At 39.4% G+C, this 20,947-nt stretch overlaps 1 protein-coding gene across 2 annotated transcripts in view; it reads right to left on the reverse strand.

Moving 5' to 3' along the window:
* The window catches only part of LOC116438311 (SAM domain-containing protein SAMSN-1-like), an 82,601-nt gene that overhangs the window by 40,366 nt on the left and 21,288 nt on the right, over nt 1-20,947 (reverse strand). Inside the window, exons 6-9 of one of the 2 annotated variants that reach the window (XM_032097153.1) lie at nt 18,799-18,866; nt 15,278-15,346; nt 11,586-11,709; nt 10,063-10,439 (exon numbers count right to left, since the gene is read on the reverse strand). In XM_032097153.1, the coding sequence (XP_031953044.1) occupies nt 10,063-10,439; nt 11,586-11,709; nt 15,278-15,346; nt 18,799-18,866 (638 nt within the window). The remainder of the gene's footprint in view (nt 1-10,062; nt 10,440-11,585; nt 11,710-15,277; nt 15,347-18,798; nt 18,867-20,947) is intronic. The other variant, XM_032097161.1, reaches the window with a different exon arrangement.

Consider the following 20,947-nt stretch of genomic DNA (forward strand, 5'->3'; position numbering starts at 1 on the left):
GCCTCTTCACAAATATCCCACTTTTCTTCCATATTCCTTCCACCAATCTTTACCTTTTTCCAATCTATTATCAAACTCCTTCCCCTCCCACTTCCCACAAAGTGTGAGCTTTTGACTCACACCTTGCATACCTCTTCTCTAGAGAATTTTTTTTACCATCTATTCTTATCTATATGATCCTTTTTTCTTCTGTCACATGTATTATTATGTGTGGTTTCTGTCTCCTTTGCCTTACTGCTGCCACAGAAAGCAGAGGCTGATGAAGAGGGAACAAACCTTTCCCCTCCAACAGCTCCATGGTCTGCTAAAAGTTCTACTGAGCTACAGACAGCAAACTGGAGAGGATCCTCAATCCAGGAGCAGCAAAACTCTGAAAGCTAGATTTAGGCCTCATAGTTTACAACAACTTTTGGGGTTTTTTTAATATATGTACAAACTGGTGGAGAGAAATATTAATATTATGCTGCTCTAGTTTGTGAGGGGAAAGTTCACAAGAATCTTTGAAATATCTTTGGGTTCAAACACCCCTAGAAGTGGAAAAAATAATACCTAAACCCCTAAAAAATCAGCACCCTTATGTACCATACACACCCAAACTCATTAGATGAGGAAAACAAACTTTCGAAGCCAAGGGAAGGCAGAATTATTGCAATCTGTGATACCTGATTCTCACCCCTAAGCATGTGTGTTTCATGGTGCAGTTTTAATAAGACAGCTTTAACATTTACCACATTTTCTCTACTGAATGTCTGTCTAATTTAGTGCAAACAATGAACCTGAATGAAAGTGTCAGAGCCTGCAAATAAACTGTCTGAACTGCTGCCCTTCTGGGGCACAAGCTGGAATGTGTATCCTTGCTCGTGCAACAACCATCTGATGTGTACAAGAACACACTCTCCCCATTTTGCAAATGAAGCCTGAGACAGACAATTGAAGTGATTTGTCTAATTTCACACAAGAGGTCTGTAGTAGTGCAGGGAATTGAATCTGCATTATCTACATCCTTAATCACTGGATCATGATTCATGGGTTTAAAGAAGCTGCGCTGTTATAAGGAACTTGAATAAGGATTTATTTTGTCATTCTAGTTCAGGGGAGCACTAAGAAATTGTGTTAAAAGTTATTTACTTTGCAATTGATCATTGACTGCATGTAATTCTGAGGGTGTCACCCTGTGGTTAGATGTGCAGATAATTTGAGCAAATATAGCTGCAAGCAAAATTTGGGGAGTTTGATTTCAAGTCTTTCAGACTGGAAAATCTGAATAATATCCTGCCATAATTTTTAGGGGAATTATGTCAAAGCCTAAAAGTGAAGAAGGAAATCTAGGTATTAAAACACTTACACAATCTAGAACTAAATATAGAAACCCTAAAGATAATCTGCAAAAGTTTCTGTCTCATGATCTTAAACTATCTGAACTCTTGATTTTCCTACTTCCCACACAGTTTGTCATCATTTCTTGTGCTGTGCTATCAAAGATAAGTTGTAAGTAGACGTGAACAAGAAGTTTCATGTCATTTAACCTAATTAATTTGGTCCTTTTGTGAAAATTATTCAGCCAGATTTCTTCGAATGGATTGGAGTGTAAGCACCTCCAGCATGAATTATGTTATGTTCAAGTTTCCAATTTGCTTTCCTTGTGTATTAGGGAAGGTGAACTTCTTCAATCAATTAAATTTCTACAGAAAAATGGTTCATAAATTTCATCACCATAGGTGAATTCCTTTCAAAATAAAAGAGAATACGCAGATACAAATCACTGTCCAGTTCTTGCTGAAAAGCCCTGGTGTTTGTCTTTCATATACCTGTCCATATACCTGAAAGTATTTAAATAGCAGAATTATAGGTGTGTCCACTCTGTGTTCATTGCTTCATTTCCAGTCTTATTTTTCAGGCCCTATTCTTGTTCATTTCACCCACAAGTGTTTTTCCAAAGTTGGACGAACACACAGTTTTCACATTAAATTTTCAGTTTCTAAAAACAGATTTGGAATTATGCAAGACATGCCCTGCTTTTGGAGAATGTCACAACAGAAGTGCTTCTTTTAAAGGACTTTGAAATACATTCATTACAGTAATGCTCCTGCCCTGGAAACCTTAGTACCTTTCTGGCACTGGAAATCCTCACTCTTCCATTTGTGCCATTGCCGAGCACTGATATTGTGTGACTTTCCCTTCACTTCTGTGTGAGGGAGATGAAAACAGAACTAATTTATTCTGATTTATGAAAGGCTTATTTCACAAATAGGCTTTAGGGAGCACTTTAAAGCATACAAAAGTGACTTACCAAAGAGAATAACAAGTTAATCTACACTCACAAAAGAAGCAAGCAAACATAACCAGGTTCTGAGCCAGCTCAGGACTTCCAGAAAATCGATGTCCCCAAAAGAAGAGCCATTTGAATCAGCTAAAGGAGAAGACAAGGAGTATCAGGCATTAGGGTATGCACTGCTAGCCACCACTTAGGTATTCTTGGAACTTAAAATCAGTAAGGATCCTTGAGTCATCTTCAGTCGTGGTTTCGTAACCAAAGCCTCAAAATCCTTGTCTAATTAACCACATGGATAGCAATTTAATTTCAGCTTAATCAGGGACTCTGAGGAAATCTGAAGCTAAGCTTGCTCATTCTCCTGAATGAAGATGAGCACACACAAAGGGTGCACTGGGTTCATGCAAGCACAGTGAAGATTAAACATTTTGGCTACAAATGGGAAGCTTGTCACCAACTCAACAAGCACATGGTCTAGAAAATGTTTGGGTTCCAAAAGTGAATCTACGCAGAAGTAAAACTGAGTTTGTGTGAGGAGATAAATTGCACTTTAAAAGTTTTAAAAGTTGCCTGATGGCTTTATTGGTCAAAATGTCCCTGCCAGCATTAGCACAACACAGCACGAAAACACAGCCTCTATTAGCTGATTCATTCAGCAGGAGCACCGATCAAGCAGAGTAATGTGTAATTTTTTTTTTGTTTTTTGCTTTGTATGGTGTATGGGAAGAAATTATAGCCTTCAATAAATATATTTAAATTAAAAAAACCAAAACAAAACAAAAACAAAAGTCTTTTATACTGGAGTGACAGCAGATCCACATAAGGATGATATTGCCACAGAGTAAGTACATAAAGCAGCAGACAGGCAATGCAATCTATTTCCTTCAGTATGCGAAAGTGCATCATTTTGGCAATTCTAAAGCAGGCTAACAGGAAGTCATCCTTTCACCAGGCAGTTTGTTACCAACAACTTCACTTAGCGTAATTATATTTTGACTCTTTATCATGTTTCATGAAGCAGGTAGCATGCCTCTTTGTCTATTGAGAATTCATATGCCATTTACGAAGAATAAGTCTAAGAAATGCACAGTTTTCCCCGCAATTTCAACAATCATATTCCCCTTCATACTAAATTAATGACAATAATCCAAAATCTTTCATTTCTCTCTCTAGCTGTAGCTCTGCAGGGCCTAGCAGCTATGTCAGAAGCAAACCCATGAAATCTGCTGAGGTGAATTGCAAAGTTCTTCTGAAGTTGTCTGTAATGATATTAAAAATATTGTAGTATTCTGAAATATCTTTTAGTGCAAATAAATTCACTTCATGATCATTCTGCCTCATGTATACTAGCAAGTACTAGCAATCCAAATTCACAGAACAGCCCAGAAGTTTGTGGCAGAAAAAGTTGGGGAAGCTTTTTGGTAGAGTTAGGTATACATGCCTCTAAGATAAATGGAAAATATGATAGCATTCCCTATATAGCTATGAAAATTCTAGTAAGGTATTAAAAATAAAAAATAGGACAAGAGTTACCATAGTGAAGAATAACAGCATCAGATTTTTCACATTTTTTAAAACCTGCTTTAAGACTGCATGGTCAAAGTCACCACAGATGAGGACACAAAATGTTTCACTATGCAGGAAATAGCAAAAATCACTGTAGGAAGCAGAATGGTAGTGGCAGATATTTGCTATCAGCATAGTGCAATGGTGCAGCTTTAGAGAGGCTGGACACCCTCCCAGGCTCCTCTTTTCCCAGCACAAAGCTTGAGACATGAAGCCTTGCACTTTAGGAGATGATTTTCTCTCACTTTTTGTATGTAACTGAAGCAAGCCCTATAATATTTACCAACTTGTTGCTCTAATTGTTTCTTGAATAGAGGTCCCTGTGACAGGAGACAAAGTAAAACTCTACGGACTCTGAAGCATTAAGAAAATGAGTGTTCTTAAGTTCACTAGCATTTGTGTCTTTTTGTCTGAGTCCATATTTTTCTTGGTATTTCCAGGAGAAGTAAACACTGAAAATTTAGTCGTGGCTCTTGGCTTTTCACTAGTTTAAAAAACAAAGCCATTCAAATGTCACCAGCACTTTACTACAACAGATTTGCATAAATATATCTTAATCCCTACCCACTCACAAATCTTAAAATTCAAAATAAGTTTTCGCGAGGTTCTGGAACAGGGTTTGAAAAGGGAAAAAATGAGTGCCTTTTTAGCACTGTTCCTTTTTGTCTATCAGTTCTTGTATATCTGATGTCTGCAGTCTGGGGAGCAGGGGGATGTTTCTAGCTGTCTCTTTACCTTGCAAGAGAGGTGCTAAATACAGAGGGAGAAAGGCTGAGCTGGTGGACTGATGGGGAGAGAGCAAGGGTAACAGCTGAAATTAGCTAGAATATTATAAAAAGCAACAGGAAACCTGTCAGCAGCCTTGTAAATGAAGATATGGCAAGATGAAAGAGAAGCAGCTGGGGACAGTTTCATATCTTAGAAAACAAATCCTGTTTTCGTGTCATAGCCACAGCTTGTCACCTGAACGTGCATATCATGGTCTTGATTGTTCTTGTTTATTGCCTTTCAGGTGCCCTTTATCTCTTCCCTGGGCAAAAACTTTGGGCTTCAGCTTGGCTACAGCTGAGCAGGACTCTCTAACACCCATAGAAAATAGATTTATACTTGGTGAGGATCTGGCTTCCTACCTTGTCACTGAAATAGGAACAAGAGCTATAGCTTTTAAAAGGACCACTTATTACTGACAGTGAAGCAGCCAGAGTGACCAGAGCAGCTGGAAATTGGTGTCTCAGAAAAGCAATTTGGGGATTTCCAGGCATTCTTTTTAGTGCTATATTTGTGCCAAATGAGGACTCAAAATGCAATTGAGAAAGCTCTTCTAAGGCACGTTGAGGTGTCTCAACAGAAAGACATTAGCTGAAGAAAGGAAAAACTGCAGAAAACAGTCAAATTGCTTAAGACAATTGAGCAGTCAGATAGTCCATTAAAGCCCACAGCATTCTGGTGCGCAGCAGAAACTTCTGGCTGAAGTGGAGCAGAAATCTTCCCACAGCAATTCTCTGGGCAGTGCAAATACAACTTTTGGCTTTGGAGCACATTTTGCTAGAGAAGAACACTCTGCCCTGTTTATTCACTACTGGCTGTCAGTATCCTTCCTCCCCACTCCACTAATCCAGGGAGCAGCAATCAGTCACTGGTATCACAGATACCCAATGCCTGCATAAACCTCCAGGCAATATGCAGCACGTTTTGGAGAACCAAAAGGATAGGAGCAGCAGGGAGGGTGCAGAGGGCAGGGTAAGAGCAACCACAGCAAGGAAGCTAGGCTGTCATGGGGCAACCAAGAACCAGAACCTATTATGTATAATGTGTCAGAAAAAGTTGGGGTAAGAAAATGTCCAAAAGCAGGGTTGACAATTAGAGTGTTTCTGCAATGAAAAAAATTAGTGTCAAGCTAGACAGGTCTCCTATGGGTCAAAGGGAGGTGCTGAGAAATAACTTGTCTGACTAGGAAGCAAGCCAGACCAGGAGGAAAGGGAAAAGCCGCAATGTCACTGAAATGGAAGAGAACCATGGCCAGTAACAGCAGAGCAAACATAATCATGATAGGACCATAACACTTTCCTGAGAGGAAGATGGAGAAAATGAACACAGGCATTGGCATAAAGTCTTTTGCAGTTTTCCCCAACTTTTTGTTAATTCCACCACAATGTAATACATCCATTTCAGATAGAAACCAATCTTCTGAAGCCTTCTAATCTCCTCTTAACCTGAAAATGGGAGAGAAAATGTATCTTCCTCTGCAATATCTTTAGATTTTTTTCTTTCTTTCTCCTCGTCAAAATCCCAGGTCTTTTTAGTCCTGGGAAATGTCCCTTGTATTTCATTCTCGCTGAATGCCAAACACAGGTTACACCAGATAAATATTCTTATGGTATCAATGACTAAATCCTTCTTCTGTAAAACTTAACCATGATGTTAAGAGGTGTGAAGAAGAGCAACCCACTTCCAGTAACTCTCTGCTGATTTGTCTCCAATAGAGGATGTTGTCTCCTCTCTCTTTCCTGTAAAGGAAGCCTGCGTGATTCTACAAACACATCTTCCATATTTCACAGATATTGGGAGTGGATGGGTCAGCCAGTGATGTAGCATGTTAAAGTATTGAGGGAGAGGAGAAAGGGACTCATTTGCTTTTTTTCTCTTTGTCGTAGACTGTCCAGGATAGTCTGGGAACCCTTTTGTGAAGAGGGCCTCAGTTGTGACCTCACTGTGCTCCACTGTGCCTTTCAGGTCCATTCAAGCTTAGCAGGCTCCTGTCATTTACAGCCTTCTGACTGTAGATTTTTCCTGCCTTATGAGGTTGCAAAAGTCTCATGGGATTGCACAGATTGAGAATACTACTTTGTTAGGACAGTGAGGGTGTTAGCATACAAATGACAGATGGGCAGCTCTTAGTAAACACACAAAAAAAAGAGAAAACGCAGTCTGAGACAGACAGCTTAACTGTTTTCTGCAGGGCTAAGCCTGAGGAATAAAAAGAAGTATAAAAACCCAATAACCTTTCCTGTTGGGGTCAAGTGGTTGTTAAACTGGTGTCTGGACAATATTTTCTTCCATCCTCTGCCTGCTTTTCAGCTGATTCATAACATCACAAGCATCACCCCAGATATCCCCAATGTACTTCGTGGTAATAGAAAAATATGCAGCATAGTAGTTACTTTATCCAAGCATACAAGAATATTTTCTTTATTTTTTTTTCTCCTCAAGTATCCTGTGTTTTTTAAAATACATACTTCCACTTTCTAAGGAAGAACTATTTATAAATTACATATCTCTGGAAAGAGTACCAGTAACAATAATTTCACATGGCAAGCTTGACACACCAAAAAAAACAGTGCTCTATGTCGCCCTTAGCAAAAGTTTGACCAACCACTAATTATATTTTTAAAAGCTGAATGATAAAAAAAAAAAATCTATATATATTAAGACCTGTGGCTAAGTTAACTGCACAAAGAATCTAATGGTGGCACCATGGCATGATGGGTGAAATGTGAGTGGTCTGGAATATCCCTGTGCCAGAGGCAGTCCAGCTAATGCAGGTGGTTATTGAGTGCTTAACTGGGGGAGACTGAAGGAAGAGTAGCTGGAGGAGCCTGTTGTAGCTGAAGATGGATATGGATTTTTGAGTCTGTTCTCACAGTCTTTTCCTAGATGACCTCTGCCAGCCTTTTTATTGGTTTTGGTCACAAAAAATGGCAATATGAAGCACCACAAGGGAGGCTGTGTAAAGTGCTGAGGCTGAAGAAAGGAAAAGGAAGAAAGGAGTCAAGGTAAGAAGATGGAGGAAGGGAATTAGGATTACTCATATTTTGTCTCTCTAAACAGCAATCTGTCATGAAGAGATCCATGTCTTTCCTTGTGATTACAGGAGAGCACTATTTAATTTACTATCTGCCATCCAAGCTTTAATAAAGGCCGGGCTCGATCAGCTTTGTGTGCGTTACCGAGATGCGTCTGGATAATATTTGTCTGTCCCCCAATCCAGATTAGCAGCAGTTTTCTGATGGAAAACAGACTCTTGGATCTTTGTCTTGCATCTACCAGCTTAGCCTCAATTCAGGACATACCAACAAGCATTTTGGTAGCCCATCTCCAGCTATCTCCTCCACACCTTGCTGCAGCAGACACAGCAGAGGAGTTGCCAAGTCGAGAAAATGAAACCACACCTTCTTTCTCACAGGATAAGGAAGAGTAATATGGAATATATTGGTTTTACTCTAATAAGTAAAACACCAGAAAGATCATCTGCATCATCCCCTCTGTCTGATCCTCTCATAACAAAACCATCAGTGTCTGCTTTTTGATCCTTAAACAGCAAAACTGAAAATCCACTTTGAAAAAACTTTGTAATCTTCAATTGAGCCAGTTGGTAGAACGCAGATGCAAAGAATGAGATGTCTTGCCATTGGCTGTAATCTAAATCTAAAGACACTAATCCCACAGAGATACATTAAAGTCAGAGAGCCCATCAGGAAGGCAGATGGCAAAATAAACAATTCCAAAAAAAAAAAGCACTAAACCCCTTGCTGGCACCTAACAGTAACATGGGTAGGACAAATCTCACCAGGGTGGGGAATGTTAATAGCTGTTTGTGACAAAGTGAAATAGAATGATTCGAGTTGACACTTATGCTCCCATAAATCTGCCCAACACCTCTGTTACTGTTTTGACCTGGGACTTCAGCCTTTGCTTGGGATGCTGAAAGCTGCTTGCATTAAGGAGTCTGGCATGTGATGGAGCCCAGCATCCCTGACACAATTCACTTGCTGCAGAGACTCCTATTTCCTGGCAGGCAGGGGGACTCACCTGACAGACCACAGCCTTTGTTCACAGCTCCCAGCCCATTTCTGCCAACGCTCTGCCCCGCAGGTCTGTCTGCAGGTGCTCTCCCTGGGCATGTGCAGGACTGAGGCTGTCCACGGTTTCATTGCTGCATCTCCCTCAGCTTTTTTGAGGGGTAGTTTCCTTTCTTTCTTTTTCTAATTATCCATCAATCAAAGTTTTAGACTCTGTTTTCTACGTCAAATCCCAGGAAAATCTGCAGCTAGATAAATCCCGTGTTTCAGGTCCTGCCTGATATGTCAGCTACTGTGTCATTGAAAAGGAACTGAATTGCTGCCTCCAGGAATTCAGAACTATGGCTGCTACACAGACCCACATCTATTACCTTTCTAATGCTATATGGGCACACGTTGCAGAACACGCTGTTCTCAGCAGGACACTCTCTGATCTAAGGTTGTTCTTGCTCAGGCCTCCATTTGAACACTCAGCTGGCTGGTTTCAGCAGGTGTCTCACCACCTGTGGTTTAGGTGCACTTTCCTGGGAGCTGGTCTTATTTCACAGTGAGAGACAGCTCTGTCCCTGGAGCACTGTAGAGGGAACAGGCATAAAGGGAAAAGTGTCTACTTTTTACTGCTTCTCTGATGTATTTCACTCAACCAGTCACCCTCCATGTGCTCACCAGTATGTGGAGTGCCAGAAGACCTGCTGTGCCCAGTGAGGAGAGGGAGAAAAGCCTTGTTTCAGTGTCTATATTTTATATATCTCACCAAAATAAGTTTCTCTTGATTTTGTTCTTCTAGTTTTAAATATCCCTTTAAAAAACTGTCAGCAATTAAAATACTCCAGGGAGCTATCCAGGAAGATAATTTCAAACCAAGATTAAACTCTGCTTCTTTGTTTCTGTCCTTAAAATCTTCTTGCTGCCACAGGTAATGGCAAAAATAGACTCCACCAGCTAAGCTAATCAAGAAGGCAGAAACAGATACCTCTGCAACCTCTGACAATTGCCTAAATAACTCTAGTGTCCTTTACTAGTATTGCAGTGACCTCTAGAAGCCTACTCTAAGTCCATTGGCTTCATTGTCTCTTACTGATTTATCCCAGACTTCCAGAAAGTTTCCTAAGCCTGAAAGGATGAGTACAGTACCGATGAAAAAACCGAAAAAACATGAGTGTGCTGATGAGAAACAGAATAGCCTAGAGCCCTCCATCTCTAAGCTGCTGATGTCTGCATGGTTAAAAATGGACTACCTAGGGCTATACGAACCCCTGGTGTTAGCCTGAACAATGCATTCACATCCATTTACCTGAAATCTAAATTTGGTTTATAGTATTTCATAACCACACAGAAGATAACAGCATCTCTTTAATGCTGAATCAGAGCAAAAAGTTTCCAATTTTTATGCATATCAGCACAAAAGAAACCACTTCCACTTACCCAGGAGTACTGTAGATCCATATCAGTTAGGGAATATGTAAGATGTGGCTGATGAGAAGAGCAAGTACAGTTTTCCCATTCTTCTATTTTTGAAATTAAGAAGTCACAAGGGCAGAGCTGGTTGTCAGGAAACGGCTTCCAGTCACTCCACAAGTGAAATTCTGTTTCGGAATGAATTGAAATAGTTCCTAAGTTATTAAGTCTGGAAGTGTATGAGCGGCCCAGAGACGCAGAAATAAAATCAGTCCTGGTCTCAGTCTCTTCTTTTCTCCTTGTGTTTTCTTTCCATGTCTTCTTGTCCTGAGGTTTTGTCAGCTTCATGCAAGAAGTTAGCACTTCTTCATCCTCTTCAGAGAGATAAGCATCTTCGAAGGTATCTTTAAAAATGCAAATTCTTGTTATAGTATGTTGCAATTCATAGAGAAAGTAGCACGCTTTTTAAAAAAAATTCCTTACTTCACTCTATATAATGAAAAAGCCAAGGACTCTATTAAAAAAAGAAATTAAAAAACCAAAAAAGCTTCCACAAACAACCAACCCCCCAACAAACCCAAAAGCAAATAATTATGATAATTAGGGAGATGGAAAGGATTTTGTACTTGGTCAGGCATCTGAGCCAAAAGTGAGATTTATTCTCCGTTTGGTACACTCATCTTGTTCCCTCAAAAGTGCAGAAAATTTTATTAGTTCTGCCCATGAAAATTTGCTAACTGAATGTCATATTTCTGATAGTTGCAGAGAGTATGAGTTCAGCTGGAAAAGTTCTGTAAGTTTTTTGGACTATTGTCCCCCGCCCCTTGTATGTATGTTGTAGTCCCTATTCCCTCATGTATTTCAGCCCAAGCAGTGATTTGGCTAGAGCAGTAGTTCATCAGGTAGTTTAAACTCATTTTGCTAACACTGCTTTATAAATAATCATATAAACAAATGCATTGTACAACAAATGCACGCACTGTTAAAATAACATTGGCAAAACAAATTCAGAGGAAGAACTGTTGCACAGTCAGATCAGAGATCTATAGGAGACTCCAGAAAATCAGCTGAGGCCAGAATCAGTTCAGAATTCCTGGCTCTTATGGCCCTAGGCACTCAGGTATGATGACAGACGGACTCACTTGTCATACCTCAGACCTTCCTGCACTCGCAGATGCTACTGACTCATGGACTAGCGCTGGAAGTTATCTTCCCATTCGTGAATTTTGCCTTTCTGACCTGAAATGTGATACAAAACTAGGAAACCCAAAGTGTCCCCAGCACGGAGACCCTGCTGTTATACAATTCTATTTATCTAGAACCTCCACTTGCGAGATGCACTGTTACAAAACTCCAGCTAGTGTGACAGGAAACAGGTTTTCACACTATGAGGAAGTCAGTGCTGGAGTGGTATCACGGTAACATCTCAGTTGGGGGTTGATAGTCGTGGGTGGTGAATGACAGACCAGGACAGGATTGTTTACAGTTATGTTCAATCCAGTGTCATTTGCCAAATGTTGGAAAGAATGCTGATGTGATGCTGTACTTACTGAGAGGGACCAGAATGTGCTTGACATCTTCCAAGCTCTGTGTACTTGTTTTCTTTGTTCGGACCAATTTCTGCAATCGTTTTAATGTTCCTCTGGACTCGGCTTTATTGTCTGGTTCTGTACCCTGACCCAAAAAAAAACCCAAACCAAAAATAAAAACAAGAAAGACATAAAATTATTCAAACCCTACAAATGAAAACTAAGGGTAACATGGTGTTTATCTTGAGAATGACAAAGTATTGGATTCAAATAACTGATCATTGACACAATGCTTTAAAAGTTAGGCTCTTCCTTGCTTTGGACTAATAGGTAAAAAAGGGAAAAAGGCAACTCACAAGAGACATCAAGCTTAGGCCAGTATTCATATTGCTGTTTACATATTACTTTTCTTGAATACCTGAGTATTACTGAATACTTAATTCCAGAATTGTTCCAGAAAACATTTTAATATATGCATCCACTTACATTATCTAGAAGCATTTTAAGTGTGCACAGAAATCCCAGATGTGGAGAGTTACTGCATTTAAATGTGTATGGGAGCATGTTCTGAAGTACTGGTGTCTTTCTCCAAGACCTTATTTCATGTCCCGGATTAAATGACAATAATGTAAAGGCCAATTCAAATCTGCAATTGTACACACCAACAAAGTCCTACTGAGAAACTCTGGGTTTAGATACTGCAGTCCCCTGGAGCAGGAACTTGGTGAACATGCAGCCGTCTCACATACTTTACATACTTACGTTAAACAAGCTGCCTGAAAATCACTCCAGAAACACTAAAGTTTCCTTCTAACCTGACTCTGAACTTCTCTTTGAGCTTCAGAGATAAATTTCATACTCTTGACAGCAAGTAAGTTCTATTCCATAGTCATATGCTCTGTTTCATATAGGGTATGTGCTTTTCATTGAAACGAAACAAAGAAAAGCAAAAGTAGAAATGAGGAAGACCAAAATACACCAGTGGCTGCTTTTTGGAACAATACTGTCTGGCTTCCCTGCATATTCAGATGTTTGATTTCAAACCTTGAAAGGGTTTGTCCCAAATGATTTGCACAACCACTTCATCTTGCTCCAGCTATAAATTGGCATGTAGGTTTAATAGCTTACAGACTCTACTATATCCTCCTCATTTAAGAACAATGCACTAACACAATATTGGAAATTATCTTGAACCAAGCAGCACCTAGCGAAATAAACATATACCCACATGCCAAAATTACACCCAAAAAAATCTGAAACTATTTTATTCTTTCCGGCACTGTTATGATAAAATACTCTTAGTTGCATAAAAACTTAGTAGTAGTAGTAGTAATAGTAATCTGTGTCTAGATACACCTTTCAGGGTTTCCTTCATGGGTGATATAAATCACATTGATGCTGATGGAGCCTGTGCTGACATCTTTCCTTAAGGATAGGACCTTAGGGGTCCTCCTTCTTTAATCACAGTAATGCAGGAGTTCCCATAGTGGATGGCATTTGGGTTTAGACTCCCTCCTTCTTGGCAGCATGTTACATTCCTCGAAATCTGCAGTGTCCTGGAAACTGGGAACCAACTGCAGGGACAGAGCAGGAAGCCAGAGAGTTGACACCTTTTCATGTGTCCAGTGTCTCTTGTAAGTCGTGGCTCGATTCTTGTCTTAGTTTTGCAGTGAATTTCACAGCTCTCCCTGTAAGCTGCACTTCGCTCTCAGAGTGCCACAAACTGAACTTGTCACAGATGAAATTAAAACAAAAGACACTTTCCAGAATTTCAGCTGATGAGCTCCAGCTTCTGGTTGGTGTCCAACAGAGAGGATGTGAACACAGGTAGACCTCCCATAAAACACAGTGTGGACATCAGCTTAGCAGCACCAACTGTTCTGTTGTTCTTTTGCTGTCCTTCATCTGTGTGTAGATTTCTTTCCTCTTCCAAATTCAAGATAGCAGGAGTGCATTTTTACTTTAGCTAACGAGAGAAGCTGAGGTACAATTTTTCAGTCTCTCATTGTGAGATGTCTTTGCAAAATAAATCACAGTGGTTTAAAATGCTAATATTGCTCTCATATTAGATCTCTTGTAGCAATAATAATTTGTTCACTTATAAGTAACGACACGAAAGCAACATGATGACTTTGATTTATGATCTGGGATTTCCATCATGGAGACATCAAGATAAATGGAAGATAATCTATTCAGATAATTTCATTAATGGCAAACTCTAATCCTCTTTTCCTTAAAAGCACTCATTTCATAGAGGCTATTGTTAGGGAAAAGTCCTAAGTGCTTAAATAATAAATGCAGTAACCCCCTTTCATGGAGAAAAGAGCTCATGCAGTATCAGCTGGTGGTGAGACAGCTTTTAAATTTACAGTATTTTATTTTGGCTTACCTAAGCATTCAAATACAGAATTTTATCTGCCTAACCAAACATTCTTTGCTGTAGAAACCAGACAATCAGGTGAACTGTGCTTTTCCTCAATCTATAAGCAAAGCTATCTATAAGAAAAGTATTCCCACATGAACAAGAACCAAGAATATTATTGATTTCCCTACTTAATGGGTTTTAGTGATAAAAAATCATGTCACATCACAAATCAAAATGAATTGTGTAAAAAAATAAATCACAGGCTGCCCTTTAGTTGCAAATAATTTGCATGAAGTGTGCAGGAATACTTAAGCACAAAAATATACATTTGAAAAATGCACTTCTAAAATGCATTACAGAAGAAAGACCTAAATTGTGTCTGATAAACTGTTTCCAGTTTATCCGAAGGTATTTTAAATACCTTAGAAATCTTCGCACAGTGAGATGTTATGAGGATTAACCTGGTGACAGAAATACAGCAATTTGGGAGCTAAGTGTAAAACACTGCTGGTCAGATTCCAGGAATCTCAGTCCTGTTGAGTACTCTCTTTCCTGGGTGTAACTGCATTAATTTCAATAAAACTACTTGCACAGCATGTCACTTCTCAGCATAAAGAATTTAGTCATGGCACAGTCTAATCTCTGTGATTTTTCTTCAACGGCTTTGCCTTTCCCAAAGAAGTGCAATGATTTAATCATGACTACAAATGCACTTAAATTCAGAGTACAGTGTAATACTGAGAAGACAAAAATTAGTGTGTGTTTACTGTGTCCACAGTGCTAATTGTTATGGTATCATAAAAATATTTGGAAAGTTTCAGTAATAACCTGGCTGCACATAATGAATATTAAAATAGTATATGATGATAGACAACTTTTTGCTCTGTTTAAAAGAGTTCTGTAAAATGCACTGAATTTGGATAAATCTTTTGTTAAAAAATGTCAGTAAAGCCATGGTCAACCAGTGTCTATACAAACTTCTTTCATATGCTCCTGCCCATATATATCTGACCTTTAAATATTCCCATGATGCTGGTCTGGTACTCTATCTAGTTTAAAATGAGTGCAGAGTCAGACTAAGCAGCCTAGGATTATAGGCATATTCTGTCCTGGGAACCACAGCAATAACACAATATTCTATAAATGATAAAGAAATATCATGATTAGAAGCTGTTGTAGCAGAGCAATAAAAGGTATTCTACAGAAGACAAAGTTATATCATGATTAATAACATGGATATGGAAAAAGATCTTTCAGCTTTTGGAGAAGGAACATATAGCACAGGAAAAACCAGCCTGTTGTTCTCACTGCTGGTGAAAAAAAATGAACAATTCTCATGGCAACTCACCATTTCACTGTTACCAGGCACACCTGGATTGTGAACTCGTGGTGGAATCCATTGCTCATAGTTTATCACCTAGACAGTAAGAAAAGTAAAATAAAAAAACCAAATCAAAACAAAAACCTTACATGAGATAAATAATCACAATTAGTATCATGTAATTAAATATAGATGAGAGCTCAGCCATTTTTCAACCCGGTACTGTGTGGATATGAAAGTAAAAGACTGACATACACCAGCTGATACCCACTGAAATCGTTTTGGTATTGAGCTCTCTTGATTTCCTCAGTTTTCTGGGACTCAGTAATGTCTTGGAGACGTTACAGTCAAAAATGGTACCATGGCAGAGCTGTGCATTATAGTATGGGATCCTTGGATCTCATCCTAGATCTTGGCTTTCCTTGCTCAATAAGCAGGAAAGCCAGAGAAGACTTCCCTCAGCAGCAACCCCCAGCTGAGGAGCATCACTGATGCAGTTCTGAAAAGGCTCTTGCTTAGTTAACCTCATTTTTCCTGGGATGTTGAGCACCAGGGGTGTGAGTTTGAACTGGGTTAACAATGTGGAGAAAATGGGATGATCCTCAGAACTAAGACAAGACTATTCACACTCTCATCTCCTGCCCATAAGCCATTTGTTGGTCACAGCATCCTCAAGAGAGGAACACAATGGGAATACACCTTCCCTGGGGCACTGCTGCTAGTGGGCAAGCCTGAGAGTGCCTACAGCTTATCAGGAAAGTAATGAACACTGGCCTTTTTTCTTCATGAATATGAATGACACGTTGAAGGCTGAATGCAACCTAAGAATTTACGTGAGAAATGAGGCATGAAACATTTCTGAAAATGTATTAGCCCAAAGACTGCATTACTTGATATTTTATGTCCTTCCCAATATGCTACAAAGGCTTTGAGCCATCAAGAGAGCCCTGCTAGACATGAGTAAATAAGAATAAAGGTATGAAAAATAAATGCAGAAAGTAAAGGTACTTTTTATGGTAAGGTACAATTATTGCAGTGGTGCTCATGCTATATCCCTCAACCTGTACTTCTGTTTCAAGCCCCATTTTCCAGCACTTACAGAATGAATAGAATGAATGAATGTCAATTTAGGAAATGAAGAAGGATTAAAGCTTTTGTGAAGCACTCAGGGAAACTTATTTTCTTTCCCTTTTTTTTTTCCTTCAACAAGAGAAAAAAATCTAAGGTGTTCATCTGTGCTATTTACTCGTGCTTGTGAATTTGCCTTTTCCATGGCCCACAGAACCACATACTCCCACAGACCAGCTGAGGCAGGAATGCTGAGGATTGTCTAATGCAACCCCCTGCTCAGAACTGGTCACCAGAGCAAGTTGCATGGGTCTACCTCCTGACAGGAGTGTCTCCAAAGATGAACTTCTCTAGAAAGCTTCACCAGTGTCTGACCTCCCCTTATGCTAGAAAAGTGCTTTATTTATGTTAAGTGAAATGTCCTGTGTCTCAGTTTGTGCCCATTGCTCCATCACATTCCTGCGAGTAGCCGCCTGTAATTCTCTGGACTTTCTGGGATTGCTCAGTGGTGTGACCTATCCCACCCAGTTCTGTGATCCTGAGGCTGCAGTTGTGCAGCTGCATGCAGACTTCGAATTCCTCCTGTCTGTTCCCCATGCTGTGTGCATCAAAAGGTCACTTATTTGTGCTGATTTTGCAGAAAAAGCTTTCCCCACAATGCTGTTCTCTCAGCATTTCCTTGTTTGTGTGCATAATATAGTGCAGCAAATGAATACAGCTTTAATCAGACTATTTTGGAAGCTTAAAGGAGAATTATATCAATGGTACCTTGATGATAATGAAGGCAAGAGGTAACAATCACTAAAATTCAAAATAACATCATTAAACTTGAAATTTTTAAAAAAGCAAGTGCAATAGGTCTTAAATTGATACCAAAGTTTGGAGGGATCCAAGGCCCTGTAGTTCATCATTCATGAACCCCAAAAAAGCATCTTCAAATGCTTTGAGAAATCAAAAATAGAACTTTGCTTCTAAAATAAGGCAAGTGGTTCATGGGGAAAAGTTTTAAGGGATATTATGGGAACTCATACTTAAAGCAAACATAGGCCTTATTCCCTTTTTCCCTCCAGAGTCTGTCATGTCTGAGGAATGACCTCCAGGATCTTTACCAGGAGCCAGTCCAAAAGCTGCCGTGGTAGGATATGGGCAAAGCCAGAGATCCCTCACACTAAGGGAAGAACTATTGTAGGAAATCAAAGAATAAACTTTCTCCACAATACTTAGAAAATGGGAGGAAGAAATCAGAGAAAGAGAATGAGAGATGTAAAAGAAAAAGAGCTCTTTTCTCCTTTCCTTTCTCCTCAGCTACTCTTTTGGCAGCTGGGAGAAGAGATAATCATGGGAGCAAACTAACAGTGTAGGGACAGATAAAACCCCGAGGGAAAGCAGGAGAAACCTGGGACACACTGACTTTCAAGGCACTGGTTTCCAATGCAGTTGTCTGTCCCCCGATATGCAGATAATTTGACTCTTTTTTTAACCCAGATCTTGACATTGTCCTATGCTGGAGCTGAGCACTGCCTAAACATTGGGTTTTCACAGTCCTCTGTCTTATCTCAGATGCCTTCAGGGTGATGAATGTACATTTTTTTCTTGTTTTTAACCTAAACATCCAAAAGGGCTCCTGACATTGTATGGAAACAACAGAGGAAACTCAGCTCGGAGCCTTTTCTAAAGTTTAATGCTCGCCTTGAATTTAAAACTTTTCTGCAACAGAAAATGTAATAGATTTTTCAGCTTCTAAATAATTTTATGGTATTAATTCCTCATTTAGAACACACACATATATACAGGTGTGTTACACATTTTTAGTCCCAAACTGGGCAAACTGTTATGTCCTGTTATGTGACATCAGCAGAGCTAAGCTGGTTTGCCACAGACAGGAACTGAAGTAGCACATTATCAGAGCAAACATTGGACTGGAAGTGAAATAAAACCCAAACACCAGTCATTCAAATTCCAGAGCTGCAAGTCTTTCTCCTCACCTCTGTTGTTCACCAGCTGATGGGTTGTTACCTACTTTTATGTGGTTGTTATGATTATAAAAACCCAAGGGTCAGAATTCATTAATTGCCCGTGCCAGTGGGATGACTAATACAGATTTAGGAAGAGGAGATATGGTATATGTTTACAGAAATTCAGAAAGCATTAGAAGACATATGCCAATATGGATCATGCAAGACAGATCTAAACACTTAGTACAGATCTCGCCAGACACAGTTCTAGCACATCAATTTAGCAGAAATGTATTCACTCAGGGAAGGAAAAGGTTTTCTAGACAATGAAATCCATATGGCCTGCATAAGAAAAATCATGAACAACTTTGGAAGTCAGCTGAGTCTTCTTTTAAAATCAGTTTCTACAATACAGAGGCATACTGAAGTATGAAGTTTAGGCTAGGTAAATGATGAATGGAAACAAGGAATGAAATTTTATTTGAATGAAATTTGAGATTCTGAAAAAAAGAGTAGTTGTTTCACCTGACATGCTGTTTCCTCTATCTTCTTTCCTTGCAGCAAATGTATTCCATCAGCAATAATATTATCTTCTGTGAATTATGACCAAAAAAGAGAAAACATGCTTTAAAATGTCCTGCTTTATGTTTTCATGAGGAATATAATTTGAATTGCACTTGATGTTTTGAGCTGACATTTTGACTCTCTGAAGTTAATCTTTTATCATTTAAGCATACATTTTATCTTAAACTGCTTTGAAGTGAGACTGCAGAACAAATTGGCAAACTGACTCACAGAAAGAAAACTCATTCATGCTCATTTCTGCTTCTGTACTTACTCCCGTTTACTAACCCAGAACCCCACTGAGATTTTCCTCTTGCCCTGCTAATTTACAGCAGCAAAGTCTAGAATATTCATATAAAACTTAAGGGCAAAAACGATCTTTTCAACTGAGATCTGTTTACCTTAGATTAGATTAGAAATTGCTTTCAAAGGATGGACATCCTCCGATCTCTTGCAATGAAGGAATGTTTGGATGGGAAGAGTATTAACCTTCGCTACAACAACGAGCAATAATAGGTCATACAAGTCTGAAAAAATTATTTTAAGCAAGCCTACTTTGAAAGATCTACTTTTACTCCCAATCTTAAGGCAAAGCACCCACCACTGTACAACTGTAGGACAGCCCTAGTGATTAGATTCCATCAGAACAGATATCAGGATCACTCAGATACTTTGCAGGGAGAAAAAAAACATGAAGAAAAATATCTGCTAATCACACCACATTTTTGAAAGTCACTAGAAAACAGCAGGATTATGTTGCTTTGGTTTGGTTTTTTTTTCTCATTAATCCTAATTTGGCATCCGTATTGCTTCTGTGGAATACCTTACAGCATCAGTAGTTCTCCTGTTTGCAAAAGAACACCTTATTTAACATACAGATCCACAAAAACTAACTGTAGGCAGGCGAGACTGATTTCATTGTATTCTCTACAATTAACAGAAAAAGAGAGAGTAATTCAGTGAATAATTCTGAGTGATTTATATTCTTTGGATATCACATGGAAAAGTGCCTGAATGTGACCATTAAAATTTCTATTTAAAGAAGCACATAAGATCCTGTTCCAGATTTTGTCTTAAGCACCTACAAATCTCCCTGAAGTTACTGAGGGCTTGGTGTCTGACAATCTGGTTGTTTATTTCATTATATAGCTAGCTGGACTTCCAGGAGCGCCATAACTCATGTTAAGCAGTGCTCATGCAACACCAGATTAATATAACTGGGTTCTTTCTGGTCCTCAGGATAACTTGTTTTCATCTCCTGCAGGCATCTCTGTACACTGCAGCCCCATGCTCTGTGAGTGTACTCTGGAAGTTAAATCTTGCAGTGTTCAGCCTTTTGCCCAAAGTCCTCCTGCAGTCTAATCCAAAATACTATTACTGAGTAGATGTGTGCAAATGAGCCACAGAAAACTGTGGGGCAACATATATGTCCTTAACCTGAAAGACTACCCACAGTGACACTGCTTTGGACGGAATATTGTTCAAACACAAATTAGAACAGCAAATTATTAAAGCAAACCTTAGTGGTTCCCCTCAACCACTGTGTCTTTTGATAGCCATAGTAACCTGCACCCACAGTGCTCTTACATTTGGCTTAGATCAGCTCTCCAGCCCACTGAATTATGGAATAAGGTATTTGTGTAAAAAAACAACCAAACAACAACAACAACAAAAAAAAAAAAACATGCAAAAGATATAGATGAACTACAAAGAGAGCTGCAGTGTTCTTGTCTTCCTAGTCTGGCCATGGGTACCAGTCACCCTCCTGTGGAATGAATTAGGAGCAGTGGAGAACTACATCCACTGGCTCTGAGAGGTGTCAGTTCTTTCCTGTTTGTCTCCATAATGTTTCATGGAAGCCCAATGACTGTGACTGCCACAGTCAGCTTTTCAACAATGATGCTTTTAGGCTGGCAGATCTCATGCTGATGATTTGCGTTTGGCCTTGTGAGCAAAGGCAGGTGCTCCCACTATTGTGTCTGTGGGATAGATACATTTTCACTGCATTTTCAGCCTAGAAAACTTGGGTTTGTAGATGTAATAGTACACATGCTGTCATCAAGGGCTTCATCCAAAGGCTGCCAGTGTCTGTGGATGTCTCTACATTGAT

The sequence above is a fragment of the Corvus moneduloides genome, chromosome 2 (genome assembly GCF_009650955.1).
Source record: "Corvus moneduloides isolate bCorMon1 chromosome 2, bCorMon1.pri, whole genome shotgun sequence".
Lineage (NCBI taxonomy): Eukaryota > Metazoa > Chordata > Aves > Passeriformes > Corvidae > Corvus > Corvus moneduloides.